The 14,745-nt window shown below is 54.6% G+C and overlaps 1 protein-coding gene across 5 annotated transcripts in view; it reads left to right on the top strand.

Annotated features, from left to right (window-relative positions):
• The window catches only part of PDE2A (phosphodiesterase 2A), a 95,241-nt gene that overhangs the window by 38,105 nt on the left and 42,391 nt on the right, over window positions 1–14,745 (top strand). For 2 of the 5 annotated variants that reach the window (XM_027039751.2, XM_053203644.1), the window contains exon 3: window positions 1,707–1,768. The exons of the other annotated variants lie outside the window; for them this stretch is intronic. In XM_027039751.2, the coding sequence (XP_026895552.1) occupies window positions 1,707–1,768 (62 nt within the window). The remainder of the gene's footprint in view (window positions 1–1,706; window positions 1,769–14,745) is intronic. 5 annotated transcript variants of the gene reach the window in all.

Here is a 14,745-nt window from a genome sequence, read left to right as displayed (position 1 = left end):
TTGTGAAGCCCAGGTCCCCAGGGTGTCAGCAGCATAATAATGGGTGCTGCAGACTCCCAGGAGGGGTGAGCTGGACCTCCCTGACCGGGGAGTAGGCAGGGGTGTGGTAAACACTGAGGCTGGGTGGGATTATGGAGGAGCTGTGAATGCCTTGCTGAGACTCCCCTTTTCCAGGCTACCTTCCCCATGCTGGCAGCTGGTGCTGGGGAGCCAGAGAGCAGGGGCCTCTCCAGGGAGGGGTAGAGAGGCGGGAGAGTATTTGGAGAATCATAACTAGCACTGCCTCCTGTCACGGGACGGAGAGAGAGTTGGCCCAGGGTAATACAGTGGGTGGACCATCGGAGGCCTGGGTGGAAGAGAAGGCTGAGGCCTTTGGACAAAAGGGATGGGCTTGGGGTTAGGTATTTAGCTCAGCCCTTGTCATTTCCTCTGCCGGACATGGCCGGGTTAGCAGGGTCATCGCACAGAGGGAAGGAACAGGCCGGGACCAATGCCCTACAGTAGACTCGCACACATGGGTGACCTCGTCACACCCTGGGCTGCAGTCAGTCCGTGCGGACCGCAGTCACCCGTGGAGATGGCCACATCTAGACCACCGCTCCACACGCAGACCCAGTCTTCCTAGGCGACACTCAGGCATGGCTGTCAGCATGGCTGAGTCGGGAGATCCCATAGGACACGGGGACATGTGGGACAAACAGACGCCCTGCCACAGCCACACCACAAGTATCCACATACCAGGTGCAGCTCCTGTCACCCCTATGGTGACCCAGGGAAAGCCATAAATTCCAACAGTCATGGGCAGGCATCCAGAACCTGGATGAGAAGAGGGGACCACCAGGCAGGAGATGCAGAACCCCCCCACCAATGCCAGACTGTGCCCTCCCCTCAGCTCGCTGAGCGCCCAAGGCTGTTTATTTCCTAGCAGAGATGGGTGTCTCATCCCTCTCCCCCTCCCGTCCCCACCACACGCTTCCAAAGCTGCCAAATCAAATCAGCCCCTGCGCCCGCGCCAGGCTGGCATGGCGGCCAGCAGCTGACTGGAAGGAAGCCAGGCTCAGAATATCCCGCCGCCTGTGCCTGTCCAATGCTTGGGTGTGCTTGTCGGGTGGGGGTGGGGAGGGGCAGCCAGCCCCTGGGCAGTGCCTTCGAGAGGCTGGGGTTTCTGGAGGCCACCTGGGTGGTAGGCTCCTGGAGAATGAGTGAGCTGAGCAACTCCCTGGTGTCTGCCAGCATTATGAGGCGCTGTGGGGTCCGACTAGAGCTCAGATGACTGAGCACCAGGCCAGGGTTGGGGCACCAGCTGGGAGCCCGACCCCGGGGCTGTGTGAGCTAGATAGGACAAACCCCATTTTGCAGATGGGGAAACTGAGGATTAGAGAAGGGTAGTGAAGTTTCCTGGAGAGAAGCGGAAGTGGAGAAGGCATCAGAAAGGGTGAAAATGTGGTTGTTCCCCTCCTGAGGAGGTCCTGGTTGAACGAAAGAGCTCAACTCTGTTCCCAGAGAAGAGGTGTCCTCCTGAAGTAGGGAGTAAGAAGGGAGGGTGAGGGGAGAGCAGGGTGAAATCAGGCGAGGCTTCCTGGAGGAGGCCACTTGTGGGGAAGAGGAAGCCCTGGGCCTGCTGGGGACTGGGTGGGCAGGGGTAGGCTGGGAAGAAGGGGAGAAGGCCTGGCAAGCCTCAGCCCCTGGCCTTCTTGTCTCTGCAGCTGACTGGGACCTACTTGCACAGAAGCCAGTCCCCCCAGAGAGTAGAGATGCCGGACTGGAGGTGAGAGCTCAGTGGAGGGAGGCGTGGGTGAGCTTGGAGGGGTGGGGGCACAGACTGGGGGTCAGTCTGAGCATTGTCCCCACCCCTGGGAGGACTGGGAGGCTGGAGCCGAATCCCACCCCTGCCCCCACCAGCCTAGGGTCACCCCACACCAAGATCACCTTCCTTGCCCTATTCCTGCCTGGGGTCCTCTCCCATTGAGGATTCATCCTCCTCCCAAGTCACCGGGGAATCATTTCAGACTCCTCCCTAGGCCTCCCCACCCTCACCCAATGATTCCCTGTTGATTTTCTGCCCTAAGTGTTTTCTGAATTCCCCTCGTCCTCTCCACTCCTGCTGCCTGCCCCAGTCCGGCACTGGTCATCTTTCCCCTGCACGGCTCACTGGCTCACTGCTTTCAGTTGCCCCACTCTCCATGTGGCTGCCAGGAGGCTCTTTCTAACACGCATACCTGAATGTGTCACTTTTCTGCTCAAAAATCGATGCTTCCCATCCTCCTGCTCCCTCTGCAGTCCCCACCAGGCTACAGTCTCCTGTTTATCCGTCCGGCCTCCCCAGAACCACTCCTGCCACTCTCTTCTCCCTCAGCTTCCCAAATCTTTCTGGGCTCAGCTCTAGCCTCCCCTCCTCCAGGAAGCCCTCCCTGCCCCTCATGCTCCCTCCTCTGAGCTCTCCTGCCTAGTCAGACTGGGGCGTTCTGGTGTCTGTGCCATTAGCACTCTATTTTCTCCATTATGTGACTCTGTAGGTCTTCCCCCCTTGAACTGTGAGCTCCTTAGCCTGGGGACTGTGCCTTTTTCATTCCTGAGTCTCCCACCTCCTTCCAAAGGAAGGTGCATTTCCTTTGATGTGAGGGATGCCATCCACACCCCGGCCATGCCTTTGGGGTGCCTCGCAGTATTCAGCGCTCGGAGGGGCCTTGAGCAGCAGAAATGGGGTGGGCTGCAGACTGGGTGGAGTGGCACAGAGGAAGGTTGTGTGTAACGTCAGACGGAGCAGCAAGACCAGCATGAACCTTCTCTTGTACCCAGGCCCGGCCAAGAGAAAGGGGAGCCTCCTCTGTGTCAGAAGCATTAGACACACTTCCTTGTTCAATCCTCATGACCCCCCAGTGAAACAGCAGCTGTTATTATTCTCCTTTGAGGAAGCTGAGGCCCAGTGAGGTCACACAGTGAGCAAATGGGGCAAATCTGAGTGTGGATCCCAGATGCGTCTCATGCCCGCCACTTGCTCTCTCCCTGCCCTCCGGTAACATGGGAAAGAAGACGCCCACACATGGCCTGGCACACAGCAGGGCTCAGCATGGACTCACTGCCGGGACGTGGGGGCCAAGCCCTGAGAATGTCCCTACAGCCGGGAGTTGGGAAAGGGAGAGAGGAGGGGGCACCCAGAAAGTCATTATTAATTTATTTATGATCATGGCATTCCCCATGGGGCAGGGGCTCCCCCCACCCAGAGCTGGGACAGATGGTGTTCCTGGGAGCCAGCAGTGTCTCGGCAGCCACCGCCACCTGCCAGGAAAGCCTGGATTTGTCATCCTCCCAGGAAGCCATGGGGGGACACGGCTTTGGAGAAGCTGAGACCCGACTTGGTGCTGGAGCTAGGCCCCAGGGGAAGGAGCCAGTCCCAGGCTCCTCATTTATACCTCTGTGTACCACCCTCTTTGCCTAGGCCTGGGCCCAGTTCCCTACAAGTGCAAGTCCTGCCCCTCCTGTCTAGCTCCACCTAGCCCCAGCAGGAGGCCTCTCTTGTTCATACCCATTGGATCCCTTTGCTTCTGTTCTGTCTCCCCGTTTCCCTTGTCTGGGTCCTGCTGCCTCCTCCCTCAGAGGGAGGGTCTTAGGCTGTGAGCCCCTCAGCTCTCAGCTCTGGCCTGTCCCCCAGGCTCACATCCACCCTGAAGATGGCAGCTGTCTGCCTGGCCTCTGGGCAGAGCCTACTCTATCTCTGGGCTCAGTTAGCACCCCATCCCAAGTGCCTAGGCCCATGCTCAGCTCTGCTGGGAGAGAGTGCCAGGCACTCCCCAACATAAAAAGGACAGGACCTGAGAGAGGAGGGACCCTAGGATATGGTCATACTACAGGGACAGCGGGGCGGAAAGAGGGAAGAGGGATGGGGTGACTGAGAAGGACCCCCCCCTCCCCCTGCCAGGGTGGTTGCTAGAGACAAGGCCTCATCTAGCAGACTGACTGTGGGTCAGATGGGCATGTGTCCAAGTCCCAGTTTCACTGCTTTCTAAGAGTGTGAGCTTGGGCCAGTCCCTTAACCAGCCTGAGCATCAGTTTCTTCACCTGTCAAAGGGGATAAGAAGATCCATCATTATTGGACGTAATCACAGCAGAGCTGCTGGGGCATGTTACAAAGTATGTGTGAGCTGCCTGGCCTGGGCCTGGCCCACAGCAGGTCCTTAGAGGGAGCTGGCTCCCTCCCTGCTTCCCACAAGGGTGAGATCCTTGGAGCCAGGCCTAGGCTGACAGGGTGCACCTTGGGGCTGGGCCAGGGTTAATGGAGGTTCTGTGGGCACGGCACGTTCTCCTGGCACTGGCAGCTTGACAGCCAGGGGAGCAGGGCTGCCAGCACCCATCCCTATGGCGGGCATCTGTTCAGCACACCCTCTTGGGATGGCGCTCTGGCTCCTGTGCCAACCCGCCAGCTTGGGGGAGGGCTCTTCACGCTCAGCCTGGAATCCTCCTTCAGGGCCAGGGCCATTGCTCTCTGGATGTTGGGGTGGAGGCAGTTCAAGTAGTGAACTGAGCACGTTGGTTCCATGCCTTCTCTGTGCTGGTTCTCGGGGCCCAGAAGGATCTTGGGAGCAGTAGCTAGGGCAGAGGCTGGGGGAGAGACAGACGTAGACAATGGCACAAGTATCCCCACTAAGCACGCTAATGCTCTGCCCAGCACTGGCTCCTCTGTCGCTGCTCATGGGATAAATAGAGGCCACACCCCTTGGCATTGTCGGTCCTGCCTGCTGGGCCCCCTCAGGGCTACCCCTTGCTCCCGGACTTGGCAGTCCTTGTTACTCCCCAGGACACCAGCTCTTCCTGGCCTCCCTGCCTTTGTTTGCACCGACCCCTTTCTCTGGAATGCTTTTCCCTTTTTTCTCTGCCTACTCCCTTTTTAAGCCTCAGGTTAGAGGTCACCTCTTCTGTATAGTCCTCCCAGATTGCTCCCTCCACTCAGGTCAAGTCAGTCTCCCCTCTTTCCTGGGCACTCACAGCTCCCAAGCTTCCCTGAGCTCTAGTTGGGTAACTTGTTAGCCCATGTGGTTGCATATCCTTTCCCACATAGTTGTAAACACATGGGGGATAGGAACCAAGGCTGAGTCTCCTTTGTCTCTCCTGAGCCTGCATGGGACCTGGCAAGGCCTCGTACATCGTAGGTGCTCAATTAATGTTTCTTGATTAAAGGAGAATGGCTGTGTGAAGTGTTGGAGAAGTTCCAAGAAAGGGCAATTGCTGGATTGGGGAGAGTCTTGGAGACTTTCTGGAGGAGGTGGCCTTGGAACTTTGAAGGATGGGGCGGGTCAAGGCTGTGGACTGATGAAGCCAAAGATCAGCTAGATAGTCAGAGAGGTCCATGTGGCCAGCTTTTGAGAAAACTACATGAGGACAACAAGGTCCAGCCCAGGACTGGGAACAAGCAGATAGAGAGCCTGAAACAAAGACTCAGCCCCAGAGGGGACTGTGGGAGGCTGGCTTGGTGCTGAGAAGCCAGATCCAAAAACCCCTCTGCCCCTGGGTCCTGGACTGAGGAATGCTTGGTCCCAGAGTCTGGGGTGAGGCTGAGGCCACCAATGGTGAGTAAATGGGCCCAGTGTGGCAGGCTCGTGATAGGCAGGACTAGGCATAGGGCTAGGCAGGAGCTGGGGTGATCCTGTAAGGTAAGATTGCTGTGGGGGCTGAGAAAGTCTTCACACATGGAAGGAGCCGCTGGGGCCAGGCCGTGTGGGCAGGATGCCCTGGGTCTCCGTGAGAGAAGGCCCAGCACGTCAGTGGAGCCCAGGCAATGGGCAGCGAGCACCTGGATGCGGCTGGAAGGGCTGCTTTCCAGGAGGCAACACTTTCTGGCCTGTTTAAAATTCTTGAGTGAGTGCTCCTAACTGGCAGGTGTGCCAGCCTCCTCTTGGGTTCTCCACGTCAGGATTAAGTGGCCTCAGTGATGCCCCATGGCCCCAAGGGAGCTGCCTGCAGCTAGTTGGCCATAGCATCTGGCCTCTATAGGGGCCCTGAGGCCCTGCCATCTGCCTGTGCCCACCTGTTGGACCGCACAGGCTTGGGCTGTGTAGGGACTTGGGGCCAGGGAGGTGGTCTCAGCTGCCACCCAGTCCGTCTGTCTGTCTGTCCATCCATTTGTCCACACCCCCGCCCAAACAAGGACCAGGTGGAGATGGGCAGGCATGGGTCCTGCAATCCGAGAAGCCTAGTCTGAAGGAGGAGGCATCAAGTACCAGGGATATTACACCCAGAAAAGACATAAGCTCAGACTGTGCTGGGCATTAGGCAGGCCAAGGCCCAGGGAGGTCAGCCCCCTCGAGGGCTTGGAATGGAGGCTCAGAGAGAGGCAGAGACTGGCTCAGAGGCACGCAGCAGGTCTGAGGTGGTGTTGGGGGTAGATGCTGTGAGCCCCAGAACAAGGTTCCTCAGGCGGGCCCCTCCCCCACCACCCTGCCTGGTCCTTGGCTGTAAACACTGAGAGAACAAGTTCCGTTTCCTGGGAAATATTTATCTCAGGCCGTGTGGGGAGCGTGTGCTGGCCTCCCTGTGTCCTTCCTGCAGGCTGGCCTGGGGCGGGAGGGAGGTGAGGGGGCCTGGCAGCCATGGGGGGCAGTGTGCGGGCCGGGCCCGAAGGCAGGGCCAGGAAGGGAGTGCCCGGAGGCTCCTCTTGGAGCCAGAATCTAAATGCTGGAATGGGGGAGGGGGGGAAGGATAGCAGAGAAGTCTGTTTCTCTCCAAATCCCACAGCATAATTTGCCTGTCTCCCATGTTCTTGTCTTCATCTCTGGCAGCCCTGTCTCTTCCTGGTTCCTACCTCCAAGCGTTTGCTCCTGTCTGGTGCCCCCACCTCAGATGCATTTTCTTCCTTGTCTTCATATTTGCCAGCTCTCAGCTGGCTTCCTCTGGGAAGGCTTCCCTGATTCGCTAACCTCCTAAGCTTTTGTCCTCCTCTTCCACCTTCTGTCCTTCTCTTCCGGCTCCCAGCAGCTTCAGACTGAGCCTCATAGACCAGTGTAGACAGCCTCTTCCAGACAGCCCTCGAGTCCCCTTCCTGGTCATCCTGGGAGTGAGTGGGGCAGGGCCCAGAGGCCGCCTCCTTTCAGTGGACAGGGCATGAGCCCAGGCACTTGGGGAATCCAGGTTGATTGAATGGGGGGAATATCCCACGGGGCCCTACCAGAATGATGGGGGGCAGGAGGTGCAGGGTTCCCACTGGGTGGCCCTTGGGCTTTGGGCTGTGTGTCCCAGGCTGGGCCAGGCCTGACTGGGGCCCTGACAACAGGAAATCCTTGAAGGAACAAGCAGTGGCTAAGGACTCTGAACACAACAACAGGAAACAGCCTTGACATGGGGCAGCAGCTCAGGCAACTGTGCCCAGTGGGGTGGGGTGGGCGGAAGCTTATGGGACCCAGGGTGACACTGAGATGCTGATCGTGGGGCAGTGGGTATTCTACTGAATATGTGACACTGATCTTGTGACGTTATGTGTTATCGAGCATGTGACCTGAATCTTGGGATACAGTATGGACAGTGAGTGAGTCACTGAGTGTGACACTGAGTGTGACACTGAGTGTGTGACACCAAAGGATACCAAATGTGTGATACCACTGATCAAAGACTGTGAGACCATGGATGTGGCACCGACCACGCTGTGATACTGTGTACTATTGATTGTATGACGCTAAGTGATACTAGGTCTGTGACGCTGAGGCTCTGACACCATAAGGGTCAAATATGTAAACACAGATGAATGACATTGTGCAATAACAGGTGTGGTCCTTGTGGCTCAAGTGTCTGACACTGAATTGTGAAACCAAGTGTGTCCCCCAAGCGTATGCTATAGTGAGGCTGAGTGTGTAACCAAGGGTGTGACATGGAGTGACATCAAGTGTCACTAAGCGACTCTAAGTCCACTGTTGGCTGAATGTGTGATAATGTGAAACGTGACCACACGACACTGTGTATGACACAGTCCCAGGAAGACTCCAGTGGGTTCAGACAGGGAAGTGACACAGTCTAACGCATGATTTTGAGATTGCTCTAGCTGTAGTGTTTGGCGGGGGCGGGGGGGGGGGCGGGCAGTTGGAATGTGAGTTGGAGGGGCAGAGAGGAGGTGAGCAGACAAAGTGGAGGCCGCAGCAGCCACCCAGGCAGGAGATAGTGGTGCCCGGGCTATGGGGATGCGGATGAATCGCAGAAAAACGGATGAACTTTGGAGATAGATGGGAGGTTGCGATGACAGAACTTTCTGATGAATAAGAGGATGAGCTGGAGGGAGAAGTGGACGGTGGCTTCCGGTTTCTGGTTTGAGGAACCAAGTAATAGATAGTAGAGTCGCTACTGAGATGAGTGAAGAATAGTGGGAGGTCAAGGTTAGGGGCATGAGAGAGGACAAGGAGGAAGAAATTAAGAGATCTGTTTTGGACGGAAGTCAAACATCCAGATGAATGTGTCCAGTGGGCAGCAGAGGCCAGGCTGGGGATATATATTTGGGGGGCAGTAGGTGTGGCTAGGATGACCTAGGGAGAGAGCTCAAGGAGAGTGAGGTGAGGACTGAGCCCTGGCCCCAGACCTGCAGACTCCATCAGCTAGAGGCCTGGGAGGTGAGGAGGAGCACCAAGGAGACAGAGGAGGAGTGGCCAGGGAGGTGGAGGATACTGAGAGTGTGGACTGAGGTAGCCAGGGGAGACAGTGCAGGACTGGGTCCAGGCATTAGTCAGCCTGACAGGAACCAAGTCAGTGACCGGGTGGGGCCCGAAGCCAGCAGGCCTGGGTGGGTGCTGAGTCTGGGGTGAAGACAGAGCATAGTCAACACTTTGAAGACCTTTGGCTCTAAGGAATATGAAGGGGCATGGCCACTGGAAAAGGTGTGAGGTCAAGGGAAAGTAAACTTTTTAAATTATGGAATATTTGAAATACACACAATAGTGGGGAGAATAATACAATAAACTTGCCATATACCCATCACCCAAATCTAACAGTTACCAAGATTTGGGCACATTTAATACATCTATCCCTCCCCACCCCACCCCCCCCTTTTTTTTTCTTTTTTCTTTTTTTTTCCTGAAGTATTTTTTTTGCTTTTAATTATTCTGAAATATACATAACAAAGTTTACTATATTTTTAATAAAGTTTTTGGAGTTTTGTTTTGTTTGAGAGAGAGAGAGAGACAGCATGAGCAGGGAAGGGGCAGAGAGAGAGGGAAACACAGAATCCAAAGCAGGCTCCAGGTTCTGAGCGGTCAGCACAGAGTCCAGCACGGAGCTCGAACTCATGAACCGTGAGATCATGACCTGAACCGAAGTCGGCCACTTAACCAACTGAGCCATGCAGGAGCCCCATAAAATTTACCATCTTAACCATTTTTAAGTGTATCCTTCAGTAGTGTTAAGTATGTTCACGTTGATGTGCAACCATTCTCCAGATCTTTTGCACTTTGAAAAACTGAAACCTTTACCCTTTAAACAACTCCCTATCCCCCCAGCTCTTGAACTCCATCTTTCTGCTTTCTGTCTGTGAGTTTGGCTACTCTAGGTACCTCCGATATGTGGAATCATACAGTGTTTATCTTTTTGTGGCTGGTGTATTTCACTCAACATAATATCCTCAAGATTCATCCATGCTGTATGAACATTTCCTTCCTTTTTGAGGCTAAATAATATTCTATTGTTTTTATATGCCACATTTTGTTTATCCATTCATCTATTGATGGACACTTGCGTTGCTTCCAACTTTTGGCTATTGTGAATAATGCTGCTGTGAGCATGGGCGTACAAGTATCTCTTCAAGATCCTGCTTTCAGTTCTTTTAGATATACACCCAGAAGTGAATTGTTGGATCATATGGTAATCTTTATTTTTAATTTTTGAGGAACCACCATACTGTTTTCCACAACAGCTATGCCATTTTATGTTCCCACCAACAGTGCACCAGTATTCTAATTTTTCCACATCCTCCCCAACACTTCTTTCCTTTCCTTTCCTTTCCTTTCCTTTCCTTTCCTTTCCTTTCCTTTCCTTTCCTTTCCTTTCCTTTCCCCTCTTTCTTTCTTCTTTTTTAAAAAATGTTTATTTATTTTGAGAGACAGATAGAGTGTGAGTGGGGAGAGGCAGAGAAGGGAGATAGAGAATCCCAAGCAGGTTCTGCACTGTCAGTGCAGAGCAGAGTCCATCGTGTGGGGCTCAAACTCAGGAACCACAAGATCATGACCTAAGCTGAAACCAATCAAGAGTCAGACACTTAACCAACTGAGCCACCCAGGTGCTCCTCTCCCTCCCTCCCTCCCTCCCTCCCTTCCTTTTCTCTTTCCCATCCTAACAGGTGGAAGACTGGGGAAAGGTCGTATCTTACTGTGGTTTTGATTTGCATTTCTCTGATGATTAGTGATGTTAAACATCTTTCCATGTGCTTGTTCACCATTTGTGTGTCTTCTTTAGAAAATGTCTATTCAAGTTCTTTGCCCATTTTTAAATCAGGTTGTTTATTTTGTGGTTGAGTTGTGGGACTTCTTTATATATTCTGGATATTACCCCCTAATCAGATACACGATTTGCAAATATTTTCTCTCATCCAATAGGTTGCTTTGCTGAAGTATTTTAAAGCAAATCCCAGACATGATGTCATTTCACCAAAGGTGGATTTTTTTTTTAATGTCAGAAGGTCCTAGTTGATGCTGAAATGTGACAGTGCAATGTAGAGCCAGCTTGGAAGTGTGTGTTTGACACTATATGAGGGTGACACTGTGGAGCATTGGGAACATGGTGTCTGGCACTGAGGATGGGCTACTCTGAGTGAGGGTACAGTGATAGTTTCACTGTGAGTGGCCCTGTGACCCTCAGTGATGTGTGACAATGTAGAAACCATGGGATGACTGAATCACTGAGTATGTGAGACACGCCATGTGCAAGTGACAGTGATCCTGTCTCTGTGTGTCATCCTGGGGTGATGAGTGTGACACAGAACAGGTCACTGCATGGGAGTGAAAGGGGTCATGAGTGTGCTGTGGGCAATGGGGGTGTGTGGAATCCATGTGGGATCAGCCCAGCTTCAGCTGCTGACCATCGGAGACAGGACAGACATCATAGTGTAGATGAGGAGAAATGCCCTGTATGGACTGAAATGCTGTCTGGGCCAAGTGTGAGTTGGTATGAGGCCCCCTCCATTCTCTGAACTCCCTACGAAGGCTTCCCAGAGGCAGGATGGTAGCAGTTCAGCAGGAAGAGCAGGTACCAGTTAAGAGCAAGGGCTGTGGTGTAGACAGTCCTGTCTGGCTCTGACTTTTAGCAAAAGTCATTTTATGTCTTGAGCCTCAATCCCCTCACATATAAAATACAGCTGTGGGGGGGCGCCTGGGTGGCTCAGTCGGTTGAGCGTCCGACTTCAGCTCAGGTCATGATCTCACAGTCTGTGAGTTCGAGCCCCATGTGGAGCTCTGTGCTGACAGCTCGGAGCCTGGAGCCTGTTTCAGATTCTGTGTCTCCCTCTCTTTCTACCCCTCCCCTGCTCATGCTCTGTCTCTCTCTGTCTCAAAAATAAATAAAAACATTTAAAAAATTGAAACAGCACTTTTAAATGAATGTAGTACCTGGCACTAAGCAGTTGCTCGGTGGTCTCTAGGGGAGCACCACTCCTCATGTCCTGTGCCCAGGCACCCACACTTGCGGGTGTGCAGAATGGGTGTGCTGAATGAGTGGTATCCTGTCCTCCTGTGCCCACGGCCCTCCTTCCCCCGCACCTTCCTTGCTCCTTCTGTCCCCTGCTTAACGTTGCCAGCTTGCCCCTGCATCTTGCCCCCCACCATCCTCACCCACTGTCAGCCTCCAGCCCAGGCTCCTGCAGCCTCATTCAATTAGGCCGATGCAATTTTCTCAAGAAAAAACCCTATAATTTGCTTAATCACACCAGTAGGGGATCTGGACCCGGGTGGGGATGGGCAGGAGGTCCACGCCAGCAGCTAAGGGCCCAGGTGTAGTTGTGCCTGTCTCTCAGGAACCCCACCTGCTCCCTCGGACCCCATTCAGTAGCCAACAGAGTCCAAAGCTGGGTCTCCCCAACTGCGTCTGTTCTACAGAGATCTTGAGACAGGAGCTTGGCCTGACTGGGTTCACTTGTGTCCCTGGGAGGGTCCCTGACCGTCTCTGTGTCTCAGTCACCCTCTCCAATAACGGGAGATGGGCTGAGGGTGGGGGTGTCTCTGAGCCTCCGGCCAGCCTAGCTGGTCTCTGCAGGTCGGGTCCAGTCAGTCCCCTCATGGCTTCCCTTTGGGGCTTTGGAGAGGCAGAGCTGGAGGGCTGGTCAAGGGGACAGAGCCCCAGGGGAAGGGGGGGGTGGGTGTCCTCAGAGCCTCATCTGGAACATGGCCACCCCACTCACGCAGAGTCGGAGACCCTTTAGTCCCAGGCTGCACACCTGGAGCAGGGGCTGAGGAAAGGGAGCTGCTATTTTTCAGTCACCTGCAAGGCCACTGCCTCTCACCTCATGCCTTGTACTTTGCACAGAGGTGGGGTGATGCTGAAACCCAGCCCACCCTCCTCCACCATTCCACGCCCCTCAGGGCTGCAATTGCCTAGAGAGTTGGGGTCACCCCTGTCTGACTTGCACAGAAGTGGCCTATGCTGGAAGCCAGCAGAGGCAGGCTTTTATGGTATCATTTCCGTCCTCTCAGCAGCTCTGGGAGAAGGTACCATCCTATAGATGGGGAAACTGAGCCCAGGAAGGGGAAAAGACTTGTCCAGTGCCACACAGGTGACATGTGTCAGGGTAGGGATGTGAGCCCTGGTCTGGCATGAGTGGTGGAAGCAGTGATGGGGGTGCACGGAAGCAGAGAATCAGAGCCCCCACTTGTGCAGCCACCAACCCTCTCAGTCATACACTCATTCAGAGACAAAAGCAGCCACACACTCCCTGGGCACACGCAGGCTCACATCACACACGCATGGACACAGCCCGCGACGGTCACCTGCGCACGCAGATGGCTCAGGCACAGGTGTGGACACAGGGGTGCCACACGGTCATGCTCACACACACTCCCTCACAGAATCACAGATCCATGTGCTTTCACACAGACATTCTCCTAGTGACCCACAGGGCATAGTCTGCTGTGGTCACCTACTGGGCCACAGGGACGTGCGTGACGGACGACTAAGAGGCAGGCCACACACCTGCTTAGGTCACCGGCAAAGTGGAAACTGCCCACAAAGTGAAAGAAAAAAATAGTTTTTTTTTTTAAAGTTTATTTATTTATTTTGGGGGTTGGGGAGGGGCAGAGAGAGGGAGAGAATCCCAAGCAGGCTCAGCTCTGAGCGCAGAGCCCAATGTGGGGCTCGAACTCCCAACCATGAGATCATGACCTGAGCGGAAACCAAGAGTCAGGTGCCACCTGACTGAGCCACCCAGGCACCACAAAAAAAGATTAGTTTTGATGAGCGTATACAGAATTTACCATCAGAAAAGTCACACAAAAGCGATTTTAATCTTTTTTTCCCCAAGATAAAATTAATATAAGGTCAGGGGTAGGGACTCATCATCTTTTCAGGGTTTTGGGTCGCTAAAGGACCTGCACAGACTCACAAGCACACAATCCCAAGAGATCTTCTGGGCTCACGTGTTTACCCAGTCCGGGGCTGTGTGTGAGTGTGCGTGCGTGTGTTTGCGCACATACTGGCATACCCTCTTGGTGGCTCCCGGATCCTTGGGATGTGAGGAGAGAGAGTCGAAGTTCCAGAGACTCCGGATGTTTGTTTTCTAGCTTCCTGGGCCCTCCAAAGGCAAATAGCTTTGGATGACAGCCTGCCTGCCTTCCCTGGGCGGGGGCGGGGTGGGTGGGTTGTGTGAAGTGCCTGCTTCTGCCTCTAGAGCCCCGCTGACTGGGGCCTTGCGAGACGAGGCAGAGTGACTGAGGCCCGTGGCCTGTGGCCAGCTTTCCATGAGCTTGCAGGCCCATCATCTCCCCTGTCGGAGGCACAATTTCCCCATCTGAGAAATGGAGGCAGGGAGGAGGTGAGACTGGATGGGCTTCCCCTTGGAGACTGATATTGAGAGACATTCCAGGCCTAGGGTGCAGAAGAGAAAACTAAAGCCGGGGACAGGAGAAGGAAGGGCCAGTAGGGCCCAGGGTTCAGGGAGGGCTCAGGGGTGTCAGAGCTTGCACTGTCTCCCCACCAGTCTCCCCTTCCCTGGAGAAGGGCTGCACCTCAGAGCCTGCATCCGCTGGGGGCCCCTGCGGCCCAGCCCTTGTTGAGCTGCTGAGGGGGGCAGGGTTGGTGGTGGGGATGAGTTGTGAGCACAGCAGACCTGAGCGAGGCCTCAAAGGACAGGAGGGGGAAGAGAGGCCTGGAGGTGGAGGGACTTAGGGGTGGGGGGAGTGAGGTTGGAGAGTTGGGTAGAAGTTAGAGCCTGGGAACCAGTAGGAGCAGGCAGTGGCCCCACTATGAGATACTGAGCACTCGACAAATAGCTCCCAACAGGCCTGGGAGCTCAGAGCCTATCCTGGGCCCAGAAGCCATGGCAGTCTTAATGCAAGGGAAGGATACAGTCAGGTTTCCCTTTTAATGAAGCACCACAGGTAAGGGCCAGGGCAACTCAGAGAGGCCCCACACAGTAGATGGGAGCCCAGAGGCAGGGGCATGCCTGAGATGAACCCAGCCCAGAAGATTCCTCACTCCAACCCCCAATAAAGAAGAGCTATTTTTAGGAACAATGAAAGTGCTCACACATTCCTGCAGGGGCAGAAGGAAGGGGGTGGGCAGGAGCCTGTGCAGAGG

The sequence above is a fragment of the Acinonyx jubatus genome, chromosome D1 (genome assembly GCF_027475565.1).
Source record: "Acinonyx jubatus isolate Ajub_Pintada_27869175 chromosome D1, VMU_Ajub_asm_v1.0, whole genome shotgun sequence".
NCBI lineage: Eukaryota > Metazoa > Chordata > Mammalia > Carnivora > Felidae > Acinonyx > Acinonyx jubatus.
This window is presented reverse-complemented; position numbering and strand designations above follow the sequence as displayed.